Source organism: Papio anubis, chromosome 8, assembly GCF_008728515.1.
Source record: "Papio anubis isolate 15944 chromosome 8, Panubis1.0, whole genome shotgun sequence".
Taxonomy (NCBI): Eukaryota; Metazoa; Chordata; class Mammalia; order Primates; family Cercopithecidae; genus Papio; species Papio anubis.
In genome coordinates this window covers 36,754,639-36,781,830 of record NC_044983.1, presented here as the reverse complement: position 1 = coordinate 36,781,830, position 27,192 = coordinate 36,754,639, and the positions used below count along the sequence as shown (strand labels likewise).

The window sequence follows — 27,192 nt, the reverse complement described above, 5'->3', positions numbered from 1 at the left end:
ACCTATGACTCATTCAGCTAAAACATGATTGAGCAAGTTTAACTAGCTAATCCTTTTCCCACATTTAACACCTGAAATGTGGACTAATTAAAACACCCGTCATTTTTGAAACGGGAAAATGTATTGTGAATCACCTCGCTAGGCAGGATCCATGACTGCTGTATTTGCACAGTAGGGATTCATCATTCCCAAAGAACTGGGCTTCATTAGTGGGACATGGTGGGGCTTCTGTGATGGAGCAGAAGTTTAGAAAGCACTGTAGAATACATATTCTTGTTGTGAAGTGCTGGTGACGTTCCTCATTTAGGTGATCCCAGACAGGACAGTTGAGTTTTACTTATTTTAACTGACTGCTGTCTAACCATAGCAAGTAAATCTAATTTTATCACCTACAGGCTGAAATACCTTTGGCCTTCTAACCACTCCCCAAGGGAAGAAAGCCCTTGGTCAGCTGCATGGCAGTCTATTATTTCAGTATTATTAATACTGAAAACATCAAACATAAATATCCTAATGTGATACTTGTTGCTGGGTAGCACAGGGATTATATCAGACCTTCACAACCCCTATGACTAATAAATAGTCTTGTGAAAGACAAACTGGCCAGAAACACACACACACCCAACACAAACAAATGATTAAGGTTTAAACCCTTAATTATGCTTCCTAGCAAAATGGTGGCTAATGAAAGCCATATGCGCTAGAAGAGTGGCTGCCTAGCAGATTGCTGCAGCCTCTGCAGGCCCAAGAGGGGGATGTCAGAAGCAGCCAAATCTTTCTGATTGCCAGTCTGTTTAACTCCCCATTTTCTCCAAGAAGCTTCATTATATCCAGAAAGATCTTTTGGGGAGTATATCCATCCCGTCTCATAAGGTACTTTGTTTCCAGGGTGCTGATTCTACCGGTGGATCATTCAGAAAGTTAAATCAGGTGCTCCTAAAATGGTTTTTGGAACTTCCAAGTTCTTACTCAGAATTCCAAGCCATAGGAGACAGAGGTATCTAAGGTGCCAAGCTGATTCCATTGTGCAAAAAAATTTCCTCTCTTAAGGGACGTACACATGAAATTAAAAAAACAACATGGTGGGGGGTGACAATGGCACAGAGGAAATGGGACTTTGCAATTATATTTTTATAAGGGGTCTGAACCTGGTCTCACTACTCACATCACCTGGAATGGTTACCAGGCCTCAAAGGACTGCCCCATGGGCTAAACGAGTGATCCACTCTCTGAAGCCAGACAGAGAGTCTTAGCTGGGAGGTCCTTTACAGATGCCACTGTTGAGGGCCGGAAGCTGGAGAGAGTGAGCTCCATCCTCAAGTAGTCCTTATGCTCCTTTTGAACTAGCCTTGCTGTTCTGGGCCGTCATTTGTGATTTGGCCTGGAGTGTCTAGGCGTAAAAAACAAAAGGACTGTAGGCATTAGTCACAGACGTGTAAGTTCTTAAGGAGTGAATGCCATTTTTGTTTTCTTAATCAAAATAGTGACAGACCACAAAGTCAAATCTGAGATTATAATTTACCTTGGTAATAAAAGATACAGGAGATTTACAAAAAACAAGGTCTGTGTGTGCTTGGGATGCTTTTCTGGGCTTAACCCATATGTGTCTTAATAGATTCTCTGTCTTGCCAGCGTGTCTTTGGTCCACAGGAGCCACTTCCCACTTCAACTCTCCCACAACCTCCCCACTGTTTACTCTTCATGCCCTGTGCTCTTGCCCCAAATCCCTTCACCCAATTGGGAAGACTGGATGATAAGATAATTTCTTATTTACGTGCATTTCTCCTGAAATTCAAGTTGCTTTCCAGCTAGTATTTCCTGACATCAGAAGCCTGTGTAAAATACACAACACATGGAAACTATTTCCATCTGGCACATAAGAAAAAAAGGGTCTGCCTATATTGTAACTGGCTTGTAAGCATGTTTTAGTCTGACCCACAATTGTATTGGTTGTTTTTTGCTTTTGGATAGTTGAAGTAAAAAACGTGGTTATAAGATGACTAAAGTTCAGCCTACAATTTCCTGTTTGGACAACAGGAAGAATTGTGCAGTGTTTTGCAACAGGACTAATTCTAGATTCTCACTACCCTTAAAGATAACTGGAGGGAGAGGGTTTTTCTTTTTCATTTATTAAAGATACTTACAGCTTCTTTAGAAGAAGTGATGGATCCTTTAGGTAATGAAATTGGTGTTGATGGTGTTATGGGTGATGATGTAACTGGTGGCGGCTGTATAAAGTCTTCATCCTTAAACATCAGAACCAAGAGTTGGGTTACTGATTTAAAACAAAATGTATTAATCTACAGTCCACTACCTTGACTACCAGGAACTTGTCACAGCTACCTCATATCCTGGCACAAGATTCAAAAGGCAAAATCTGGAACCTAATTGCATATAGCCAAATAATAAGCTTCCTCTTAGAAACAGATCAAACAGTACAATAAATATTCCTTATTAAGGAACATTATTGTATTGAATTTCAGTTTCATTAAGGAGATTAAAACAGGAGAAATTGACCCATTGCTATTTTCATTTTTTAATCTAACCAAATGGAAAGTAACTGTCTAACCTTAGTTCCCTTCAGTTGAGGTGCAAGATCCACTATGTTCTCTTTAGATTCGGTGAAAGTAGGTAGTTCCATAAGAATATCAGTCTTTGGAGCCTGGGGAGAGAAACATTTTATGTATAATAAGCTTTCTGCTCTTCCTAAAACCCAGAAACTTTTATAGTAGTCAATGCCTTTTTTAATTTGCTTTCCACTAAATCCCTAGCTTCCTCCTCCAGCTCCACCCTTTATGAGTACCATGAAATATGCCCCTGACATAGCAACTTAGTATTATTTCTCTTTGAGTTTTGAGTCCTTTGTATACAAAAGTTGCACTCGGATAGATTCTAGCATTTAAAATAATCATTAGCAAACCACTGATGGTACTGGTCCTGCTGTCAGCCTCAAAAAAAAAAAAAAGCCATTTCTCAATTTTTTTTTCCTTTTTTTTTTTTTTTTTTTTTTTTTTGGTGGAGGTTTTTTTTTTTACCAAGGCTGGAGTACAGTGGCTCGATCTCGGCTCACTGCAACCTCCCCCTCGCGGGTTCAATCAGTTCTCCCTGCCTCAGCCTCCTGAGTAGCTGGGATTACAGACGCCTACTACCATGCCTGGCTACTAATTTTTGTATTCTTAGTAGAGACGGTGTTTCGCCATGTTGGCCAGGCTGGTTTTGAACTCCTGACCTCAGGTGATCTGCCCGCCTCAGCCTCCCAAAGTGCTGTGATTACAGGCATGAGCCACCGCACCTGGTCTCAGTTATTTTCTAATAGCATTGATATAACTTGGTCTATGTTGCATCTTTTTCATTTTTAGTATCTAATAATAAATGATAAAATAGCCTGATTTACTAAAATGGTAAGCTCCTGTAATGCAGGGAAGATGGGGAGAGGAGTGGTATTATAGATTACGATCAGAATGGGGGTGGTGATAGAACAGCTAGCTAACCTATCTTTAGGAATTAGATTTGAAAAACAAATATATCACTGTGCTTTGAAAGTTATTTGTGTACTTTGGAGGGGTAAGGCTACATACATCCAAAATTACAGTATATTTGATGTCTCTATTCTTCACAGAACCTAGCATGCTACTTGTTCTCATTTTGTATATATACATGGAGAATAGAAGTTTAAAAACATGGGTGGGAAAAAGCCAATAAATTGCTTAGGAGCTTATCATTTTGTCCTTAATTCCTTTCTCACCCACTCCAGAAAGCAACGTCTGGATAAAGAGCTGATGGCTCTCTAGAATAATTCTGAGAACCCAAATTTAGCTGAGACAGTGAGCTCCTCCAAGATTTCCTAGCCCCTGAGAGCAATCTAAGAATGACTATTGACTTTGGTCTGTCTCACATGAATGGTTCCTTGAGTTGGATAGAATAAGAACCCACTAGCCTGCCTTTTAGAACATGGTCTATACTCTGAAACTGCTCCTAGTGTCCCTAGAGTTTTTCCTGGACAAATCCCAAAACCAGATTACTCTAGAAATATGAAAAGGGAAAGCAAGATGGTGTTTCCTGAAGTTGGGTTTTCATACTGGACTTCAGATAATTTTCCTTGGCTTGTCCAAGGAGTCAACAGCATAATTAAGATATAAAATGGCCCTCACTTAGTACTTGGACTAATCCCCTAAACCACAGTGTAGCATCTTCTACAAGAGTCTCCTTTCTTACTCATGCGGAGTTCTGAGTCAGACAGGAAGCCACCAGCTATAGAAGCGGGAGGCCCTTTCTGATGGGCCTAGCGCAAGATGCTATAGTGACTGGGCCAATCCTATGCTCTTCCCTACAACACCAGGAAGAAAAATGACTAAGGAAATGAGTTGAAGAGCATTCTAGATTAGCTATTCAGTGCTTAAAAACTAATAGGTATCTGGACAAATGAACAGGAAACATTCAGTCTAAAAGGAGAAAGGAACAGAAACACCCACACACACAAGTCGTCTAATGAAGATGAGATAGTTAAGGAAAAGGAATAAACTGCTCCTATTAGTAAAATTCTCAAACTGGGCTCAAAGGCAGTAGCAGCCTTAAGGCTGCAGGTAGTCTGAGTGGCTTCAGTTTTCTGTTTGTTTTGTTTTGTTTTGTTTGAGATGGAGTCTCATTCTGTTGCCCAGGCTGGAGTGCAATGGCGTGATCTCATCCCACTGCAACCTCCGCCTCCCAGGTTCAAGCAATTCTGCCTCAGCCTCCCAAGTAGCTGGGATTACAGGCGCCCACCACCATGCCCCGCTAATTTTTGTATGTTTAGTAGAGACGGGGTTTCACCATGTTGGTCAGGCTGGTTTTGAACTCCTGACCTCAGGTGATCCACCTACCTCGGCCTCCCAAAGTGCTGAGATTACAGGTGTGAGCCACGGTGCCTGGCCTTTGTTTTGTTGTGGTTGGTTGGTTTTTCAGGAATTTTTAAAACATAAAGCCAGTTAGGCCAAATTCTAAAAGGCCAAAAGAAATGCCTGCTCTGACTGCAGGAGTACACCAAATGTTTATGGAGAGGCCTCAGCTGCACGGACGAGGAGGGTGTGAGCCCAGGTACTCACCTCCCCACTGAGTGGTATCTCAATAGGCTTGGGCTTCACATCTATCAGGTAGAAGGTGCGGGACAGGAGCAAAAGGGAAGGAGGGACGTTCTCCTTCAGGTGGAGGTCCTGCCACTGGAAAACAGGAGGGGAACAACACGTGAGAATCACAGAACGCCAGAGCCGGAGTGATCCGCGGTGATCTACCGCCTCGCTCGCCGACACCTTCCCACCGCCCCCGCCCCTTCCGCCAAGCCGCTCAGGTGATGAGTAACGGCAGAACACGGACAGGAACCCAGCCCTGGCTTCTGCACTGAGGGGGTACCCTGCCGACTCCTTCACTATGGTGGAATCACTCTCGGAGAATTCAATTAAACTGTCAACCCAGTCAAGTATCTTCTCCTGGACAAAGTGTAGATAATGTGAAAGAATAAATCACAGGCTGAGCAACACAGGGCGACTCTGTCTCTACAAAAAAATTTTCTAATTATTTGGGTATAGTGGTACATGCCCGTGGTCCCAGCTAGGGAGGCTGAGGTGGGAGGATTGCTTGAGCCCAGGAGTTTGAGGCTGCAGTGGCCTGTGTTAATGCCACTGCACTCCAGCCTGGGTGACAGAGTGAGACCCTGTCTTCTTAAGATCAGTAATATATGCACAAAAGATAAAATTCAAAAAGTACCATAAAAAAAATTCACAAAGCTTGTGCAGTGACCATGTCATAGCCAACGTTCAAGAAATACATGATTTTAAGGATCTTTCTCTACAATGTGCTGTCTTCCAACCAGAGCTGGTCCCACATATGAGAGGAAAAAGTGACCTAACACGGTTTCCAAGCCAAGGCTGGTATCCTAAGATTATCTGCGCACTCTTCATGGCATTTTTTACAATGATGGGAATGAAATGTAATAGGAGTTACTCCTTTGTTTTAAAGCATGGATGCTCTTAAAGTACAAATATGCTATCTGAGGAAAAATATTAAACATGGGTTACCACAGCGTGTGTTGGTTTGGGGCACTAACTGAAAAGCAGCCCCAGGTGGGCCACCAGGCAAAGTGGGGACCTCCAGACAGATTCACACAGATAACAGGCCTTGAACTGAAATTTTTGCCAGGACCCTTTACACTACGTGGAGTAGGTCAAAATTCTGAGGTGGCTCCAAGACACCTTGTCCCTACAGCACCCACACTCTTTCCTAGTTATTCAACAGTATTCTAGGTGCTGTGTGAAGGGATTCTACAGGTGTAACTGAGGTCCCAAGTCGGTTGACCTTAAGATAGGGAGAATCTTTGGATGGGCCTCACCAATCACATGAGACCTTCAGTCTGGGGCTAGAGGTCAAACGCGGGGGAAATTGGAGATTTCAAGCACAAGGAAGCTCTGGCATATAAGAAGTTCTCTGATGTTGGCTTTGCAGATGAAGGAGGCCAAGAGGCAAGGAATACAGGTGGCCACTAGATGCTGAGAGTAGCCCTGGGCTCACAGCCAGCCGGGAAACAAAGCCCTCAGTTCGACAGCTGCAAGGAACTAGGTTCAGCCAACAAACTGAATGAACTTGGAAGCAGGTCGTTTCCCACAGCCTCCAAAGGAAGACAGCCTGCACTTCTGACCTACCAACTGTGAGCTAATATACCGGTGTTGTTTTAAGCCACTAAGTTCATGGTCATTTCGTAGGCAGCAATGGAAAACTGACAGAGATCCCAATCAAAAGTGAAAAATCAACCTAGTTCTTCAACATCCCAGTGCTCAATGAAATAAGGCAAATTAGGTAAGACGGTTCACTTGCAAAGAAGAAATCACATAAGGAGGTCTGCATATTGTAGAAGAGACTTCTAGGGAAGAGGACCCCGGAGGGGTGCTGATACTTGCCTCCGTGAGCTGTTGTCGCAGTTGTTCCTCCGTGAGACCCAATGATCTCATCCCTCGGGCCCTACAGGCAGACTGTAGTTCTGATACACTCAATGCCCTTACCCCTTCCTTGGCAATTATCTGAAAGAAATGTAAGGGATGGAGCTGGAGCTTTTGATTCCAATTTTATGCAATCCCTAAATTCCAGTAAGTCAGTGGAAACAGAATCGGAGGCTTGGACACTTTGTACCTTGCACTGGCTGCTGCAGCAAAGGCGATGTAGGGAGGTGGCAGTTGAAATAACGGGAATCCTGCCAACAGGTATTAGCAATATTAGGGATATTTACACAACTCCTCCCCAACATTCTGTCATCAGAGTAATTATTTCCCCTCTTGATCTGCATTTTGTCTGGTTGTGACATACCTACTTTTCTCTTCCGTGGCAGCTTTATGGTTCATTAGAAAAAAGTAGTTCACTTGAAAAACTCACAATGTACCATTTGTTGCATGTCCCTGTAGTGTTTTCCCCTGCTGTCCCCCCACCACCCCCAGAAATGGCCCTGACACACTGATCCACAAAACTCCCTCAGTAAATAACACAGTTTCTGCTTGGCGTAACCCAAAACTATGGTATTTCTGGGACCAGTGTTGTTTATTGCAAAGCTCTAAGAGCAACAACTGAAATCTAAATGGGGCCAAAGGGATCATGCTTTCTCAGTTCTGGGAAACCTGCTCCCCCAGGCGGAATGCTTATAAAGCAGCTGATTCTGAGTCAAGAAACATTCCTTCCATTTTTTCAAAAAGCCTAATTAGTAGTTATAGTCCAAGGGTGCCTTTCTTCTACAAGGTGTTGAGGCTCTGCTTTTCCTCCCAGCATTATGTTTTGCATACCAAGCCAACTACCCCTTCTTGGCAGGCCAATGCGCCCAGCAGAATATTGACTTTGGCACCAGCTTCCCGGTATGAGAGCACAAGTGTGGGAGCAGAGCTTTGTCAGGAATCTACTGAGCTGCTATTTCCTTCCCAGCAGGTCCTAACTGCTTTAGGTGAGTCCCAGCTAAGACATCCAAATTACTAACTGCTTATGATGGCCTTCTCAATAAATGGGTAAGGGGATGACAACTCCTCAAATGAGTAATCAAGGTTCAAGTTGTCATGGTAATGGTTGTTTAAACCACTCATTTTGTCAGAACCCAACATGACCAGACCCAATGGAAAATACTGCACTTCTATCCAGGCATGGTGGCTCACACCTGTCATCCCAGCACTTTGGGAGGCTGAGGCAAGTAGATCACTTGAGGTCAGGAGTTTGAGACCAACCTGGCCAACATGGTGAAGCCCCGTCTCTACTAAAAATAGAAAAATTAGCCGGGTGTGGTGGCGCATGCCTGTAATCCCAGCTACTTGGGCGGCTGAGGTGGGAGAATCACTTGAACCCGGAAGGCAGAGGTTGCAATGAGCCAGGATTGCACCCCTGCAGCCTGGGCGACAGAGCAAGACTTCGTCTCAAAAACAAAAACAATACTGCACAGTTCGTCCCACAGGCACCCTAAGGTATCTCCCAAAACCTTGCTAATTCCCTAGAGCTATGGTTAAGCTCTTACTTCATCATCTGCTTTTATAGACTTCAGTTTCATCAGGAGCTGAAAGCGGAGCAGGTTGTTGGTTCCAAACGTCTGCATTTCTAGCAGTTTGCAAAGGGCAACCAGCTGAGGGCGATCTAAGTGTTCCAGGGCCAGCTGGTCCTCAAATAGTTTGGAGAAGCGAACTATCTCCTTTGTGCTGGGCTTGTGGCCTGTCTGGACCTATGCAGTGGGACAAAGAGGCCAATTAAAATGTGTTTCCTACTTAATTTAACTTTCCCAATAGGCTATTTGAAAGAGACACCAAAGCATTTATGGGACTCTCTCTGACATCTGGAAATGGGTCTCGTGGTATAAAGAAAAGATATCCATCCGAAGTAAAACTACATCAGCCGAAAAATCAGGAGTTCAGAAGTTTGACTCAGGCCGGGCGCGGTGGCTCAAGCCTGTAATCCCAGCACTTTGGGAGGCCGAGGCGGGTGGATCACGAGGTCAGGAGATCGAGACCATCCTGGCTAACATGGTGAAACCCCGCCTCTACTAAAAATACAAAAACTAGCCGGGCTGGTGGCTGGGCCTAGTCCCAGCTACCGAGGCTGAGGGCAGGATCGCGCCACTGCACTCCAGCCTGGGCGATAGAGCTTGTGACTCACCTCTCAAAAAAAAAAAAAAAAAAAAGAAGTTTGACTCTAAGTCTACCGTTCTTTCCAAAAAGTTATCAATGTCTTCAACATGCTGATTACTTTAAGACAGGCTTTTCTGCAAACTACTATCAATGTTTATAATATTAAATGTTTACAATATTGTACGTTCATAATTTAGATATTTGCAATTCCAAAGATGGTGAACAGTTTGGGAAATCCATGATGACATGCAAGCCATATAACTCCCAATCCTGAAGTTGTTTAGCATTACATAAAAGATGGACACCTGCTTCACGTAGGATGACAGCTGTGTAGAGGCATCGCCCATCTTCGCTCTGTTCCTCCTTGCCATTTCTGTCATGGTTTCTTGAAGAAATTTTGCTAGTTCCAACTTTACAGCCATTTTCTTTTTCTGTTTTCCTTCCTTAATGGTAGAAGAATAAAACTTACTCAATCTTTCATGATTGCAAATTGGTAGGTAAAGATGGGAGAAAAACAACTGTCTCCTTGTTATTGCTCATCCCTACATCACGTAATAACATGATGCTCAGGCATAGCTGAATGGGTTTGTGAGACCAAAGCAAGTAAAAAGAAGCCTCTATTTGGAACTTGTCTCCTTACTTTTGTTTCTCACTAATACAATAATCATAAGCATTTGATAGATCCAAAATGTTCCCCCAATGGGAGGCTTTATCATTATTTAGAATGAGTTACTATCTCTCTCTCTCTCTCTGAGATGTGAAGTCCCACTCTGTTGCCCAGGCTGGGGTGCAGTGGTACTCCATCTCGCTCACCGCGAACTCCATGCCCCTGGCTCAAGTGATTCTCCGTCTCAGCCTCCCTAATAGCTGGGATTACGCGCCACCACACCTGGCTAATGAGACCATTTGTCACCCAGGTTGAGGCAGTGGCCGGATCTCAGTCACTGTGCCCTCCCCGGGTTTACCATTCTGCCTCAGCCTCCCCGAGAAGGCTGGGACTACAGGCTTCACACCGGCCTCCCGGGCTAAGCTTTTGTATTTTTAGTAGAGACGGGTTTCACTGTGTTAGCCAGAATGGTCTGGACCTCCTGACCTGTGATCCGCCTGCCTCAGCCTCCCAAAGTGCTGGGATTAGGCTTGAGCCACCAGCCTCGGCCTTTTTTTTTTTTTTTTGAGATGGAGTTTCGGCCTCTGTCACCCAGGGCTGGAGTGAGGCACACCTGACTGCAACCTCCTGCCCCTGGTTCCTCCACCCTCCTGCCTCAGCCTCCCAGCTGATTACAGACACACTACCACACCGGGCTGATTTTTGTATTTTCGGTAGAGTAGGGATTTTCGCCATGTTGGCCAGGCTGGTCTTGAACTCCTGACCTCAAGTGATCCGCCCGTCTCAGCCTCCCAAAGTGCTGGGATTATAGGCTTGAGCTACGGCACCCAGACAAGAATCTCTTAACCTGGTGCAAACTATTCAGTCTGCCAGTTGAGCCAACTCTGTTTGAGTGGCCCTGGGTTTTGCTTTACAAACAAAGAAAACTAGGAAATGGACTCTACACTAATGTAGCTTACAGTTTAATAGAAAACAGACATAAGTAATTACAATACAATGAGTTAAGTGCTCTAACAGACATGAACACAGCACTACACAGAAGAAAAGTAAATGGATACTCGTAGGACACTGTTGGCTGGTGTTTCTCAATCCTTGTTCATCATCACAAATGTACTATGGTAGCATTTTCAAAATAACCACAGTCAGGACTCAGTGGTAAAGAAGAACAGGAATCTGTATATCTGTATATCAAATCTCTAATGATTATATCAAATCTCTAATGATTATATCAAATCTCTAATGATTTCTAAGGAATCTGTATATCAATCTTATATCAATCTCTAATGATCAGCCAATCATAAGAATCACTGATTTTTAGATAGATCTTAAAAGACATAACAACAACAACAACAAAATCACACAATAGCATGATCAGAACCCACTTAGTGGCCGGGTGAGGTGGCTCACACCTGTAATCCCAGCACTTTGGGAGGCTGAGGCGGGTGGATCACCTGAGGTCAGGAGTTTGGGATCAGCCTGGCCTGTCATGATGAAACCCTGTCTCTACTAAAAATACAAAAATTAGCCAGGTGTGGTGGCGCATGCCTGTAATTCCAGCTACTCAGGAGGCTGAGGCAGGAGAATCGCTTAAACCTCGGGGGAGGATGCAGTAAGCTAAGATTGCGTTACTGCACTCCAGCCGGGGCAGCAGTGAAAGACTCTGTCAAAAACAAACAAACAAACAAAACCCACTTAGTCATCCATTTCATTCATCCATATCCTTCCATCCATCCATTTATTTATTGCACATCTACCATGTATTAGGTACTGGAGATAAAATGAACAATAACAGGTAAGAATTCCTGCCATCATGGAACTTTTAGTATAGTGGGAGAGACAAACATTAGTGACTAATGATAATCCCGTAATTCTTCACATTAATGTAGAAGCATAATGGGTAAGTGCTATGAAAGAGAAATACATGGTGCTGTGATCTGATGTAAACAGAAAGCTCCTCTCTCCATGGAACAAAGCAAACAAGAATTTTCTGAGACGGTGGCCATGATGTAGACATATTTGTATGTTTCAGGGAATGAGTGGTGTTCAGGAAAGAGGTAACATTTAGATAAATCACTTCCTCTACTCCCCCCATCTTCCTGAATTCACTAATACTTTCCTTGGAATGTTATGGCATTAATTCTAGATGCTGATTATTTTAAATGTAAGCAAATTAAACCATTGCCAGGCAGTCAAATATTGTAATTTGATTTTATCCTGTGAAGGTATCCCGAATTTGTCTTCAAGATTTTTTTTTTTTTTTTTTTTTTAAAGATAGAATCTCACTCCGTCACCCAGGTTGGAATGCAGTGGCACGATCTTGGCTCTTGGCAACGTCTGCTTCCCAGGTTCAAGTGATTGTTCTGCCTCAGCCTCCGAAGTAGCTGAGACTACAGGCACATGCCACCACGCCAGGCTATGTTTTGTATTTTTAGTAGAGATGGGGTTTCACCATGTTGGCCAGGCTCGTACCGAGTTCCTGACCTCAAGTGACCCACCCACCTCAGCCTCCCAAAGTGCTGGGATTACAGGCATGAGCCACCACGCCCAGCCTTCAAGTCTTTATTCTTATTGTTAATTTCATAATGTATTCTCTGTCATCTCTCTCTTGGGCTAGCATTCCAGCTGGTTTCCCTTCCTTGGCTCTACCCTCTGCAGCCCCTCTTGTAGCAAAATTATTCTTCCAAAACACAGATCTAATCATGTCATCCACCCAGCCACCCTGCTTCAAACGTTCCGTTTCCATTATTCACCATGGTCAAAGGGAAAGCCTAAATTCTTAAGCTGGTGGATGCCTTCCAACCTGACCCCAACACATCACTTTGTCTGTTTCCTGTCATTGATGCCCTGGAACTGCCTACTTCAACCACAAATAACCAACCAGCGGTCTCTGATTACATCATACTCTCTCATGCCACTGAGCCATGTTAAATGCTATTCCTTTTATCCAGAATACCTTTGGTAAAATCCCACTTACTCTTTAAGTCTCAGTTCCAAAGTTACCTTTTCTGTGAAAAATTTCCTAATCTTACTGATTTAAAAGTTGCCTTTAAAATTAGCTGGGTGTGGTGGCAGGCGTCTGTAATCTCAGCTACTCAGGAGGCTGAGACAGGAGAATTGCTTGAATCTGGGAGGCGGAGGTTGTGGTGAGCCAAGATTGTGCCACTGCACTCCAGCCCAGGTGATAGTGAGAGACTTCGTCTCAAAAAAAAAAAGTTGCACTTTTTGTCTTCTCATAATGTTTTGTTCACATCTTCTTACCATACGCTGTCTACGCTGTCTAGTAGAGTGGCACAGAAAGGGGAGAAGGAAGGAGCTGCCTCTGTTTTCTCGCCTGCACAGTGACTGCCACACTCAATGAAGGCTCCCTCTTCTCAGGGGCTGCTGAACAGGTCTGTTGTGCCGACTAAATCATACCTACTGTTCCACTAGTCACCGCAGTAACAGTGGATTTCTGTTTTCTTTATTCTTTTATTTTTAAACAGGATCTCACTCTTGCCCAGGCTGGAGCGCAGTACAGTGGCATGATCTCAGTTCACTGCAGTCTCAACCTCCTGGGCTCAAGCAATCCTCCCGCCTCAGCCTCCCAAGTAGCTGGGAATACAGGTGCATGCTACCACATCTGGCTAATTTGTTTTACATTTTTAAAAAATTGTTTTTTTAGAGACAGGGGTCTCGCTATATTGCTCAGGTTGGTCTTGAACTCCTGGGCTTAAACAGTCCTCCCACCTCGGCCTCCCAAAATGCTAGGATTACAGGGATGAGCCACTGCATCCAGTCTGTTCTCTTTATTCTTTTGACAGTTAAAATCAAGTTAGAATTTGGTGGAGAAGAGAAAATCTTTTCAACAAATGGTCCTGGAAAAGCTAGATATCCACATACAAAAAAGAGAGAAATGAATCTATATACTGACATTACAGTTTTCATAAAAATTAACTCGGCCTGGAGCAGTGGCTCACGTCTGTTATCCCAGCATTTTGGGAGGCCGAAGTGGGCGGATCACCTGAGGTCAGAAGTTCGAGACCAGCCTGGCCAACATGGGAAAATCCTGGCTCTACTAAAAATACAAAAATTAGCTGGGTGTAGTGGCACATGCCTGTAATCCCAGCTACTCAGGAGGCTGAGCAAGGAGAATTGCTTGAACCCAGGAGGCGGAGGTCGCAGGGAGCCGAGATCGCACCATTGCATTCCAGCCTGGGCGACACAGCAAGGCTCCATCTCAAAAAAAAATAATAATAATAAATAAATAAATAAAATGGATCACAGACATAAATGTAAGACAGAAAACTGTAAAACTTCTAGAATAAAATAGGAGAAAAATGTAGGTGACCTTCAGTTTGGCAATAAGTTTTTAGCTACAACACCAAAAGCATGATTCATGAAAGAAAAAAACTGATAAGCTGGATGTCATTAATGTTAAAAGCACTTGCTCTGTGAAATACATGGTTAAGGGAATGAAAAGATAAGCCACAGAGTAGAAGAAAACATCTGCGTATTATATCTGATAAAGGACTTTTACCCAAAATATACAAAGAACTCAAAATAACAATCAGAAAAAAAAAAAAAAAAAAAAAACCATTAAAAAGTCAACCAAAGGGCCGGATGCAGTGGCTGACGCCTGTAACCCCAGCACTTTGGGATGCTGAGGTGTGCGGATCACCTGAGGTCAGGAGATCAAGACTAGCCTGGCCAACATGGTGAAACCCTGTCTCCACTAAAAATATAAAAATTGGCTGAGCGCAGTGTGGATGCCTTTAATTCCAGCTACTCGAGAGGCTGAGGCAGGAGAATCACTTGAACCCGGGAAGCAGAGGTTGCAGTGAGCTGAGATTGCACCACTGCGCTCCAGCCTGGGTGACAGAGCAAGACTCCTTCTCAAAAAAGAAAAAAAAGTCGACCAAAGATCTAAACAGACACCTCCCCAAAGAAGATACACAAATGGTAAATAAGCACAGGAAAGATACTCAACATCATATGACATCAGGAGATTGCAAATCAAAACAGTGAGATACCACACTACACACCTATTTCGTGGCTAATGTCTAGAGCACTGACAACATCAAATGCTGGTACTCTCATTCTTTGCTGGTAAGAATATAGAACAATACGGCCACTTCAGAAGACACTTTAGCAATTTCTTAAAAGCTAAACATAGTCTTACCATATGATCCACCAATTATTCTCCTAGGTATTTACCCCAATGAGTTGAAAGCTTACATCCACACAAAAACCTGTACCTAAGTGTTTATAGCAGTTTTATTCATAATTGCCAAAACCTGGAAGCAATCGAGGTATCCTTTCATAGGAGAATGGATAAACAAACTGTGGTACAGCCATACAATGGATTATCATTCAGTGATAAAAAGAATTGAGCCATGAAAAGAACTTGAAATGCATATTGCTAGGTGAAAGAAGCCAATCTAAAATGGCTACACACTGTATGATCCCAAGTACATGACATTTTGGAAAAGGCAAAACTACAGAGACAATAAAAAGATCAGTGGCTGCCATGGGTTGGGGGAAGAAGGGAGAGGGACAAATAGGTGGAGCACGGAGATTTTTTTTTTTTTTTTTGAGAAAGGGTCTCCCTCTGTCACTCAGGCTGGAGTGCAGTGGCACTATCATAGGTCATTGCAGCCTCGACCTCCTGGGCTCAAGCAATCCTCTTGCTTCAGCTTCCCAAGGAGCTGGGACCACAGCATGAGCTACCATGCCCGACTAATTTTTGCATTTTTTGTAGAAATGGGGTCTCACTATGATGCCCAGGTTGGTCTCAAATTCCTGGGCTCAGATGATCCATCTGCCTCAACCTCCCAAAGTGCTGGAATTACAGACGTAAGCCACCGTGGATTTTTAGAGCAGTGAAACTATTCTGTATGATACTGTGATGGTGGATACATGAAGTTATGCATTTGCAAAGCCCACAGAACTGCTTCAACATAAAGAGTGAACCCTAAAGTATGAGCTTTAATAATAACATATCAATATTGGTTTTTTAATCATTACAAATATAGCACACTAACGCAAGATATTAATTACAGGAGAAATTGTGATGGGGTGGGGTGGGGAGAAGTAGTACTTTCTACCCAATTTTTCTGTAAACCTAAAAACTCCTCTAATAAAGTTTATTAAATTTTATTAAAGTTAAAAAATCCTACATACCTTTTTGGATTCACTTTCAAAAGTTGATGGCAACATCTCTGGGAAGAGTTTCAGAAACACTGGTAATAAGAATTCCATGAAGGGTACAATTATGAACACCATAAATGGAACCAGGCGGAAGAAATCAACACAAGTTCTCAACAGCTATAGAATTAAATGCATATGCAATATTCATTATTTTAGGGCATGCCAAAAACAAAAATCAAAAACAAAACCAAAAAAACCCTGTCTTGGTTCATTTTCTTTCTTTCAAGAGATAGTGTCTTGCTATGTTGCCCTGTCTGGCCTCAAACTCCTGGGTTCAAGCAATCCTCCCACCTCAGCCTCCCAAGGAGCTGGGATTATAGGCCTTTGAGCCATGCTCAGCTTGGTTCTTAAAGTGTTAAAAACCCAAGACAGGTTTTCTGCAGCTGTTTATAAAAACGAAAAGGCAGGGTTTTCCTGTTTACCATAGCTCTGAAGCAATTTTTATGGGATATCTTAAAGGAAGTCTACGACAATAAAAATATTATTGGCATCTCCTAGACTTCATCTATGTTAGAGGGTCCACACTTTAATAGCATTGTATCACTTAAAATTGTTTTTTTTTTGTTTGTGTTTTTGCAGCAGCATCTCACTCCAGGCTGGAGGGCAGTGGCACGATCTTGGCTCACTGCAACCTCCGCCTCCCAAGTTCAAGCCATTCTCCTGCCTCAGCCTCCTGGGTAGCTGGGACTACAGGCACGTGCCACCATGCCCGGCTAATTTTTGTAATTTTTTTAGTAGACAAGGGTTTCACTGTGTTGGCCAGTGTTTCACTGTGTTTGGCCTCCCAAAGTGCTGGAATTACAGGTGTGAGCCATCGTGCCCAGCCAAAATTGGGTTTTAAAATGCATCTGCTTAATATATTAACAACAGTTGAAACACGAAGCCTCTCAACTTCTTGGAAAAATTAAAAAAACATAATCATAACCATTCTACAAATGTGCACATGTACCCCTGAACCTAAAATAAAAGTTTTTTTTAAAACCGTTCTACAGGAAAATATATAACAAATTCCAGAATACTGACTAAAGTTGTACAGTAAGTCAGTTGCAGACAAGAAACTGGTTCTCACCAGCAGTTATTATTCCTACTCCGAGATTTTTAAGATGAAGTTTACATTGAATTTAAATAGTTGAGTTCCCAAATAGTTCATTTTAATTTCACATTTTCTTTCTCAAATATGATTCTTGCCTACCCTTCGTCTCTCTCGTCTGGTTAGGACCTGTCCATGCAACAGCCTCCAAACCATTCTGGCAGCAACTTTGGCATCAATCCAAAGTAAGTAGAATCCATTGTAAAAATATTTAAGTTCATCCATGATTTTTTGTCTATAAGATTGTTCGCCTTCTTTAATCTTCGTGCCAGTTTCTTTTGTGGCCTGAGGGCTCGTCACCTGTGGATGTTTTGGGGCTTGCTCCAGCTGAGGTTTGCCAGGAACCTCTCGCAGCCAGCAAGTGGATGTGTGTAGCTTTTGTATTAGTCTAGTTCCTGGGTGAAGTACTGTATTGCCTGGCTGACTGGGATCCGAGTACTTCTTGCTCTCATAGTTCTTCATACATGTCTTATTTAAATGGGAATCTGGCAAGTGAAGAAATGCACATGATGGGGAATAAGAAGAGCAGGTAGGATGGACAAAATGGCTAGGGAATCTGGAATAAAAAGAACATCCTCTGAGTTAAGTACATACTATTACAAAGCACACACTATCATAAAGCACATACTATTAAAGAAATAGATAGTACATCCGGTCAAAATACAACAGCTTTTTTTTTTTTTCTTCACTCCCATTGCCCAGGCTGGAGTGCAGTTGCACGATCTCAGCTCACTACAACCTATGACACCTGGGCTCAAGCGATTCTCCTGCCTCAGCCTTCTTAGTAGCTAGGATTACAGGCACAGACCACCATGCCCAGCTAATTTTTGTATTTTTAGTAGAGATGGGGTTTCACCACATTGGCCAGGCTAGTCTCAAACTCCTGACCTCAGGTGATCCGCCTGCCTTGGCCTCCTTAAGTGCTGGAATTACAGGCATGAGCCAGCATGCCTGGCCAAGGAATATTGTTTCAAAGACACATTTGATGGTCACTGTAGGAATTAACTAGTCACATAATACTGCCTTACCTATTCAGTGTCTTTGAACTCCTCAACTTACAGCTGAAATACCCTTCACCTAAATTCTTCAAGAACATTAGGGCTGGCCACGGTGGCTCATGCTTATAATCCCAGCACTTTGGGAGGCCGAGGCGGGTGGATCACCTGAGGTCAGGAGTTCGAGACCAGCCTGGCCAACATGGTGGAACCCAGTCCCTACTAAAAATACAAAAATTAGCCGGGTATGGTGTCATGCACCTGTAATCCCAGCTACTAGGGAGGCTGAGGCAGGAGAATCGCTTGAACCCAGGAGGTGAAGGTTGCAGTGAGACAAGACTATGCCACTGCACTCCAGCCTGGGCAACAAAGCGAGACTCTGTCTCAAAAAAAAACAAAAAACGAAAACCAAAAAACCACACAATTAGAATTGGGCACCCCAATTAAGGGTCTCTACCTTCTGGTATTGCAACAGCCCAGGGTTTGCAGTTAAACTACCATATCAGATTGTTTGAAAATAAAAATATGGGCCATGCGTGGTGGCTCACGCCTGTAATCCCAGCACTTTGGGAGGCTGAGGGGGGTGGATCACGAGATCAAGAGATCGAGACCATCCTGGCCAACATGGTGAAACCCGTCTCTACTAAAAATACAAAAATTAGCTGGGCATGGTGGTGTGCACCTGTAGTCCCAGCTAATTGGGAGGCTAAGGCAGGAGAATTTCTTGAACCCAGGAAGCGGAGGCTGCAGTGAGCCGAGATTGCGCCACTGTACTCCAGCCTGGGTGACAGACCGAGACTCTGTCTTACAAAAAAAAACAATAAAACAAAAATAAACAAACAAAAAATTTGTCTTGGTTCTTTTTTTTTTTTTTTTTTTTTTTCTTTTGAGACGGAGTCTCACGCTGTTGCCCAGGCTGGAGTGCAGTGGCGCGATCTTGACTCACTGTAACCTCTGCCTCCTGGGTTCAAACAATTCTCCTGCCTCAGCCTCCCGAGTATCTGGGAATACAGGCGCCCACCACCACAGCTGGCTAATCTTTACATTTTTAGTAGAGATGGGGCTTCACCATGTTGGCAAGGCTGGTTTCGAACTCCTGACCTAAAGTGATCTGCCTGCCTTGGCCTCCCAAAGTGCTGGGATTACAGGCGTGAGCCACCACACCTGGCTCTTTTTTTTTTTCTTTTTGTTTAAGAGACAGACTCTTGCTGTGTTGCCCAGGCTGGCCTCAAACCCCTGGGCTCAAGCAATCCTCCCACCTCAGCCTCCTAAGGAGCTGAGATTACAGGCACATGCACCATGCCTGGTTTAGTTCTTAAGGTGTTAAAAACCCAGGCCGGAGTAGAGTGGTGTGATCACAGCTCACTGCAGCCTCGACCTCCCAGGCTCAGCATCCTGAGTAGCTAGGACTACAGGCCCACACCACCACGCCCAGCTAGTTTTAAAAATTTTTGTAGAGATGGGGTCTCACTATGTTATCCAGGCTGTTTTTTTTTTTTTTTTTTTTTTTTTGACATGGAGTCTCGCTCTGTTGCCCAGACTGGAGTGCAGTGGTGCGATCTTGGCTCACTGCAACCTCCGCCTCCCAGGTTCAAGCGATTCTCCTGCTTTACCCTCCTGAGTAGCTGGGACTACAGGTGCGTGCCACCACGTCCAGCTAATTTTTGTATTTTTAGTAGAGATGGGGTTTCACCATGTTGGCCAGGATGGTCTCGATCTCTTGACCTTGTGATCCGCCCACCTCGGCCTCCCAAAGTGTTGGGATTACAGGTATGAGCCACCACGCCTGGCCCCAGGCTATTCTTGAACTCTTGGGCTCAGGCTATCTTCCTGCCTAGGCTTCCAAAAGTGCTGAGATTATAGATGTGAGCCACTGCAGCCAGCCTCAGACTATTTTTGAAGGATGCCAAGATAAAACACTCTTTGAATGGCCAAAAGGGGAAAAGTAAGTGCTCAGTGAATAGTCTTTATTTATTCTCAGTGAATAAATAAATGGTGGCCGGGCACGGTGGCTCATGCCTGTAATCCCAGCAGTTTGGGAGGCTAAGGCAGGTGGATCACTTGAGGTCAGGAGTTCAAGACCAACCTGGCCAACATGGAGAAACCCCTGTCTCTACAAAAATACAAAAAAATCAAGACCAGCCTGGCCAACATGGAGAAACCCTGTCTCTACAAAATTACAAAAAAATTAGCTGGGCATGGTGGTGCACGCCTGTGATCCCAGCTACTCGGGAGTCTGAGACAGGAGAACCACTTGAACCCAGGAGGCAGAGGTTGCAATGAGCCACGATCGTGCCATTGCACTCCAGCCTGGGCAATAGAGCGAGACTTCATCTCAAAAAAAAAAAAAAAAAAAGGTAACAGACCGTAATGGGACACAAATATGCCCTAAGACTGGCTGTTCATCAGCCATTTTACTGGCTTTACATCTAAGGACCTCACATGATGTTCATCAATTACAGAGATGTCACTCTAAAACCATTACATCTTCTGGCTGAGCATGGTGGCTCACGCCTATAATCCCAGCACTTTGGGAAACCCAGGCTGGCGGATTACCTGAGGTCAGGAGTTCAAGACCAGCCTGGCCAACATGGCGAAACCCCATCTGTACTAAATATACAAAAATTAGTGGGGTGTGGTGGTGCATGTCTGTAATCCCAGCTACTTGTAAGACTGAGGCAGGAAAATCTCTTGAACCTGGGAGGTGGAGGCTGCAGTGAGCCAAGATATCATGCCACTGCACTCCAGCCTGGGCAACAGAGTGATACTCCATCCCAAAAAAAGAAAAAAGAAGAAAAAAAAACTACATCTTCTATCTTTTTTTTTTTTTTTTTTTGAGATGGATTTTCACTCTTGTTGCCCAAACTGGAGTGCAGTGGTCCAGTCTTGGCTCACTGCAACCTCCACCTCCCGAGTTCAAGCGATTCTCCTGTCTCAGCCTCCCAAGTAACTGGGATTATAGGCTCCTGCCACCACGCCGGCTAATTTTTGTAGTTTTAGTAGAGACGGGGTTTCACCATATTGGTCAGGCTGGTCTCGAACTCCTGACCTCAGGCAGTGCCCTCGCCTTGGCCTCCCAAAGTGCTGGGATTACAGGTGTGAGCCACTGCACCCAGCCTCCAAGAAACTTTTAATTGTGTACTAAACCAATCCTTTTACACATATCCTTTCCATCTAGAAGGATGAAGTTCAGGCCAGGCGAGGTGACTCACGCCTGTAATCCCAGCACTTTGGGAGGCTGAGGCAGGCGAATCACCTGAGGTCAGGAGTTCCAGACCAGCCTGGTCAACATGGTGAAACCTTGTCTCTATTAAAAATACAAAGATCAGCCGGAGGTGGTGGCAAACACCTGTAATCCCAGCTACTTGGGAGGCTGAGGCAGGAGAGTAGCTTGAACCCGGGAGGCAGAAGTTGCAGTGAGCCAAGATTGCGCCATTGAACTCCAGCCTGGGCGACAGAGTGCGACTCCATCTCAAAAAAATAAAAATAAAAATAAAAATAAATAAATACATTTACAAAAAAAAAGAAGAATTAAGTTCATATTGGGGGGTAACTCCAATGCTTACCTTGTTCGAGCAATAGCTAAGACTGAATTATAACTGTAGAAGGCCATATTTATTTTTGTCTCAAGTAGTTAACATAGGGACCTAGGCAAAAGGAGTAAGTAAACAATTTAGTACTTCAAAAACACATCAATTAAAAGACATCAGGATTTTAGTATTTTTAACTATTGCAAAGGTAGAACATTTGCATAGTTAAGATACAAAATCTCCTTCAAGCTCATGTCCAACAATCAGATATTTTCTTAGCTCTGGACTTGAGAATGGTACCTTGAGATTCCAACAAATGGTAATGATCTCTAAGATGATGTCGCTCATGAAGATGGTACGGTCTTCAGAGACATTTTGATTTCTGATCAATAGTATCTAGTAGTGCAACTTCAATGATTGCCAAGTACTTAAAAAGTAGAGCAATATATATCTATTTGTAGCCTTAAAATATAGGTAGAAAGTGGATATCCTGAATTTCTTTTCAGTTAGCATTGTTCTATATTTAGGCAAGCTGTACCAAATCCTGAAGATTGGAAGTACCCACTAATCTAATTTATATAGCAGTGGATGAAGGTAGACATGGAACCTACTAATCGCTCAGGTGGAGGTAAAACTGTTTCCCTTGCTAGTGATTCTCCAGAGCGCAAACTGAGCTTTGAACCTGTAGATAACCTTCACCAAAACCCTTCTCCATCCAGGGGCGCTTTTCTGCTAAGGGTCGCGAGGAGCGGCAGAAGAGCTGGCATCTCCCAATGGCAGCTTTGCTCTCTTGCGGCTGGAAAAGGAGTTCCAGGGCCTCTCCTGAATAGAAATCTCAGCCACAGAGCTGACATTTTGAACAGGGCCTCGAAACCTCTGGACCCACACTAACGGTGGGTGGCGTTTCGCGGGCGGGAGACGACACCTGAGGTGGCGGTTAATCCGCTCGAGCCCCGGCGCTCCCGGTCGGCGGACACCACTCGCACTCGCATTGGCGCCGCCCCACGCCCGCTGCTCCCGGGCTTCCTCGGCTTTGCTCATCACCCCACCGGAGCAAAACGCGCCCTGGGCTTCCTCGCCTGGCGGTTTCGGCGCCCGTGATGTGTGCGCGGCCTGCATGCGGCAGGGTCTGGGGGTTATGCTTTGGTTTTTTGGTGCTGGGATGGGACAGGCACTGGAACCACGACCCTCGTGGATGATCGGGGTTGTTGGAAATGAAGCCGAGGAGAAGCAGGGCCTGGGACTGAAAGGACTGAGCGCGCTGTGCGGGGGAGGAGAGGCCGAGCTTCAGAGTTCGCACTGTGCTGGGGACTGGCGGGGATGAGGTCGTGGGCGGAGGAGAGCGTGGTGGGAACTGGAAGCGGTCAGGAAGCCTGGATCGGGCGCTGATGAAAGGAGCAGGATGAGAGGAGCAGGATGCGGACGGAGCGGGCTCCGGAGGGAAAAAAAGGCAGCGAGGCCCACCAGGTCGCGGCCTGAGGGCTGGGCCTGCCCACCCCTACCTCCTCGGCCGGGCTCCGCGGAACGGCAGCCTAGGTCCTCCCAGTTCCTTCCCCGGACCCCCAAGCTAGAAGGGCCAGAAGCCAAGTCTCTACGGCTCCGCCTCTTTCCTTGCCCCTGATGTCACTCTGAGTGACGACATCACCAACCAATAAGCTCTCAAGTTCTGGGGAGGGCGGGCGTCCTTCACCTTAGCAGCCCAGGAAGCCGCAAAGCCGCGTTCCCATCGCCGAAGTGACTTCTTTGTGGGGCGTGGTTTAAGGAGCGTTGGTGCTGGGGGGCCCGAGGGGTTTTCTGCCAGTCCACACTCTGCAGGCAGTGGTTAACGCCCGAGGAAACCCTTGATTGAAGACTAAACAGGCTCTTACCCTACTGACATCGTAATATGTCTGATAGTTGCCATGGTAACCATCTCGGAGTCATGAATGACATCACTTTGATGTATTCTCCCTCGGCCCCTGCAACTCCGGAACTGCCTAAGGGGCGCGGAGAGGACTTCATGGTGTCGCAGAAAGGGCGGGAATCGGAAGGAGAGCATTCCTTTCCAGAGGCCTGAATACTGTGAAATCTTCATATGGAAATCTGTATTCTACTAAAAATATTTGCTTCCTCAATGTTCCCTTAACAAGTGTTGTTTGTGATTAATAGTTTGTGCAGAAATCTCAACATATAAAATGTATGTGATAGTAGCTGTGAAATGACAGACACTATAGGTTTGAGGGCACTTCAGTTCCTAGGATGGCCAACTGAGCCATCTTGGGAAAATGAAAGATCTAGAAATATTCTCGTTCCCCAGTTATCTTTTCCCATCCATTTTATCTGGCTCCAGAAGAAAGATTCAAAAAAAAAAATTTTTTTAGGCCGGGTGCGGTGGCTCACGCCTGTAATCCCAGCAGTTTGGGAGGCCGAGGCGGGCGGATCACAAGGTCGGGAGATAGAAAACATCTTGGCCAACATGGTGAAACCCTGTCTCTACTAAAAAAATACAAAAATTAGCCGGGCGTGGTGGCGTGCCCCTGAAGTTCTGATTACTCTGGAGGCTGAGGCAGGAGAATCGCTTGAACCCGGGAGTCGGGGTTGCAGTGAATCGAGATCGCGCCACTGCACTCCAGCCTGGGCGACAAGAGCGAGACTCCGTCTCAAAAAAAAAAAAATTTTTTTTTTCTTAGGGGCTCTACTCGACCACCATACAGCAAGGAATCGCCTTCTCACGGAGAATACCTCTCCTAACATGTGAGCTGACCACTGACTTTACTCATCTGGGCTACACATTTTTAAGAATGGAAGATGGCGGTATTAAACGTCAGTAAAAAATGCAGACTGCTTTTAATCCACAAAGGATTTTTCAGCTAATAACCAAATAGATCAACTGTTAAACAGGCAAAACTTTTCAGTTTGGCCACTAGAGGTCTCTTTGTGCATGTCTGATGTTCAACTTTGCACATAAAGGTTTCACTTCACGTTCTGTTTACCAGAATTAAAATCTACAAAGCTTTGGACTCTACTTTTCCCTCACTGAAAATTCTTGGTGGTCAAATTTTGAGTTCTAGAAGGTAGATGTAGTTTTCATACTAATTTCATCAATTAATCATTGCACTACCATGTATTGGTACTTTTCTGGAAAAGATCATAAAGGATGCAAATATATTTTCAGTTCCCTGGGAGACATTTTATACGGGGAAATATTCTTATTCATGCATTGTATTCACTTACAACCAGGCACAGTGAATATCATTAAGTATTCATAAACCAGATGAACGATTCCATGCCCAGTATTTGAAAGATGAGCTAGGTTTTCTACCATGGCCATATGTCAGCAATCCTATCCTAAAAAGGGAAGGGCTAAGAACCTTTCTTATTGAAATCCGTTTGTTCAAAGTAATGTCCATCTTCCCTAGTTATGAGACTTGGCAGTTTCTTTGACTTTCAGGATAAGAGATTTATCATGTAAGGAGTTTCTGTATATAATCTTCAGAAGAGAAATTTTTTAAAAAATATTTTTTCTCCATGACTCTGGCCCTGAGAACTGTGTTAGGTTGCTGTCTTAATGAGTTCCTTGCTCATTTTCTATGGCGAAGAGTAATCATCGTCTAAACTTCAGAAGATGTTAGATACTGAAAATGTAAACTATTATTTTTAATGGCCATTTTCCTACATACGCCACCAGATCAAGTATTACTAACTGTATTTTGTAATGCTTTGCAGGAAAAGACTATGCATCTACTTCACATAACTCCAATTTTAAACTCTTGCTGTCAGCATAGCTATTAGAAACAGGCTAATATAAGATCCCTGGGGACAATTTACTAGATTCTCCTCAAGGGAGAAACCCAGGTGCCGGGTGAAGGCAACAGTTTATCAACAAAGCAAGGAAGACACAGGAGGAAGAAAACGAAGAATGGAAGTAGAAAGGCTCATAGAAAAAAAAAAGACTAATTTAATCCCTCTTTCCTGGAGATGGAATTAAGCTAGACTTGGTGGCCCGCTTTGGCCATCTGTGTTTTAAAATGGCATATCACAAATAAAAAGTATGCTTTTACTGATAGCTTTAACCTGTGTTACTACTTAAAGCATATGTTTAAAAATATTTAATTATTAATAGTAATGAGAATTTTTCTTTTCTTTTCTTTTTTTTTTTTTTTTTTGAGACGTAGTCTGGCTCTGTGGCCCAGGCTGGAGTGAAGTGGCGCGATCTCGGCTCACCGCAAGCTCCGTCTCCGGGTTCACGCCATTCTCCTGCCTCAGCCTCCCGAGTAGCTGGGACTACAGGCGCCCGCCACCACGCCCGGCTAATTTTTTGTATTTTTAGTAGAGATGGGGTTTCACCGTCTTAGCCAGGATGGTCTCGATTTCCTGACCTCGTGATCCGCCTGTCTCGGCCTCCCAAAGTGCTGGGATTACAGGCGTGAGCCACCGCGCCCGGCCAATGCTGATAATTCTCAGTATCACCCTTAGTATTATTAACCGGGTTACGTTTTTTAAAAAAAACAAAAAACAAAACAAAACAAAAAAACAAAAAAACTAGTTCGTAATTAGTGCCCTTTTAAATAACTGATCTGTAGGAATCTTTTAATCTCCTTAAGTGATAAAGAGAACAGATATCTAATTTCTTGTAATAGCACCAAAGACATCCAGCACTATAACGTCTACAGAGAGTATGACGTCTAGCGGTAAAACGGCTTTATTCTCAGAACAGAGAGTATCAGTTTCCTCATTTGCTTGCTGCCTGTGTTTCCTTTTTACGTTCAGATCTCTGTGCCGTAACCTTCTAAATCCTTATCACCAGGCCCCAGGAAATATCACCTGGTCGGCACACTCCTGCAGGGCTAGATCACTGTGCACACACTTAACCTTCCATTGTTTTCCATACGTTTCCTAGGATGCGGGGGGCTAAAGGATGACGGAGAGTTGCCTCCCGGTTCCTCCTCTCGTTCTTATCTGGGCCGTGTAGGACAAATGTACCTCATGTCCCTCGATGCGAAGGTCTGGCCGCGAGCAGCCACGGCCCCCGGCACGTGACGGTCACGGAGCCTTCGCGGTCTCCCGCGGCTGGGGGGCACCCGGGGATGCGGCCGGCACTGACGTCGTCCTCCCGGTTACCCACAAGCCTCCGGGCCGCAGCCGAGCAGGAAGAGGCGCGCGGGGCCGGCGCCTGCCGGGGAGATCGGGGCGCTCCCTCAGCGAGCCGGCGCCGCCGGCCCGGCCTCCTACTGCTTGCAACCGGGGAAGGCGGACCCTCTGACAATTCAGCCGGGGCTGAGAGGGAGACCGACGCCAAGGCGGTCTTGCATCGCCCCCGGCTTTCCAGATGCAGACCCTCCTGGAATGGGAGCCCTTCCCTGACAGCTGTAGGACGGGAGACTGCCGAGGGGACGCCTGGACTGCCCCGCCCTCGCGCGGTCACCCACCGGGGACCGTGCGACGGTCGCTCCTAACCCCAGGAGCTACAGAGCCGAGTCACCCTGAGGAGCGCCATATGGCGCTAGTTGCGCGCTGTTCTTTAATCAGCCACACTGAACGCGCCGAGCCCAGTTTTACCTCCCGGGCCCCACCTTTCCACGCCTCCTCTGGCTTCCCGGGGTGTTTTGTGTGTCATTCTCCCACGTACCGTCCCTCCCCGTCCCTCGGCCCTCTTGCCCAGTCTCCCTAGTCTTCCAGAAGCTAGCGGCCG

At 44.9% G+C, this 27,192-nt stretch overlaps 1 protein-coding gene across 14 annotated transcripts; it reads right to left on the bottom strand.

Annotated features, from left to right (window-relative positions):
* Nucleotides 1-638: 638 nt before the first annotated feature.
* On the bottom strand, nt 639-27,192 carry LETM2 (leucine zipper and EF-hand containing transmembrane protein 2). 14 transcript variants are annotated; one of them, XM_009212908.3, is made up of 12 exons: nt 23,024-23,382; nt 21,558-21,638; nt 17,099-17,552; nt 15,880-16,023; nt 9,419-9,556; nt 8,510-8,710; nt 6,927-7,046; nt 5,082-5,195; nt 2,570-2,662; nt 2,145-2,246; nt 1,775-1,832; nt 639-1,390 (listed from the first exon to the last, which is right to left on the bottom strand). In XM_009212908.3, exons 2-11 carry the CDS (start codon nt 21,602-21,604, stop codon nt 1,809-1,811), a joined length of 1,437 nt encoding a protein of 478 aa, XP_009211172.2. In that variant the 5' UTR covers nt 21,605-21,638; nt 23,024-23,382; the 3' UTR covers nt 639-1,390; nt 1,775-1,808. The 14 variants fall into 14 exon arrangements, 13 of the variants coding, with proteins under 13 accessions (XP_009211172.2, XP_021797916.2, XP_021797914.2 ...); XM_021942224.2 differs by lacking the exons at nt 1,775-1,832; nt 23,024-23,382 and adding an exon at nt 27,074-27,192 and having other exon boundaries at nt 639-1,412; XM_021942222.2 differs by lacking the exons at nt 1,775-1,832; nt 23,024-23,382 and adding an exon at nt 26,484-26,596 and having other exon boundaries at nt 639-1,412.

Coding starts and splice junctions, on each gene's coding strand:
- LETM2 (XM_021942224.2), bottom strand. CDS start 21,604: ATGGCCTTCTACAGTTATAATTCAGTCTTAGCTATTGCTCGAACAAG. Junction 9,557..15,879: donor TTGAAAGTGAATCCAAAAAG/GTATGTAGGATT, acceptor TCTACCATTAAG/GAAGGAAAACAGAAAAAGAA. Junction 2,663..5,081: donor AGATACCACTCAGTGGGGAG/GTGAGTACCTGG, acceptor TTCTCTCCCCAG/GCTCCAAAGACTGATATTCT.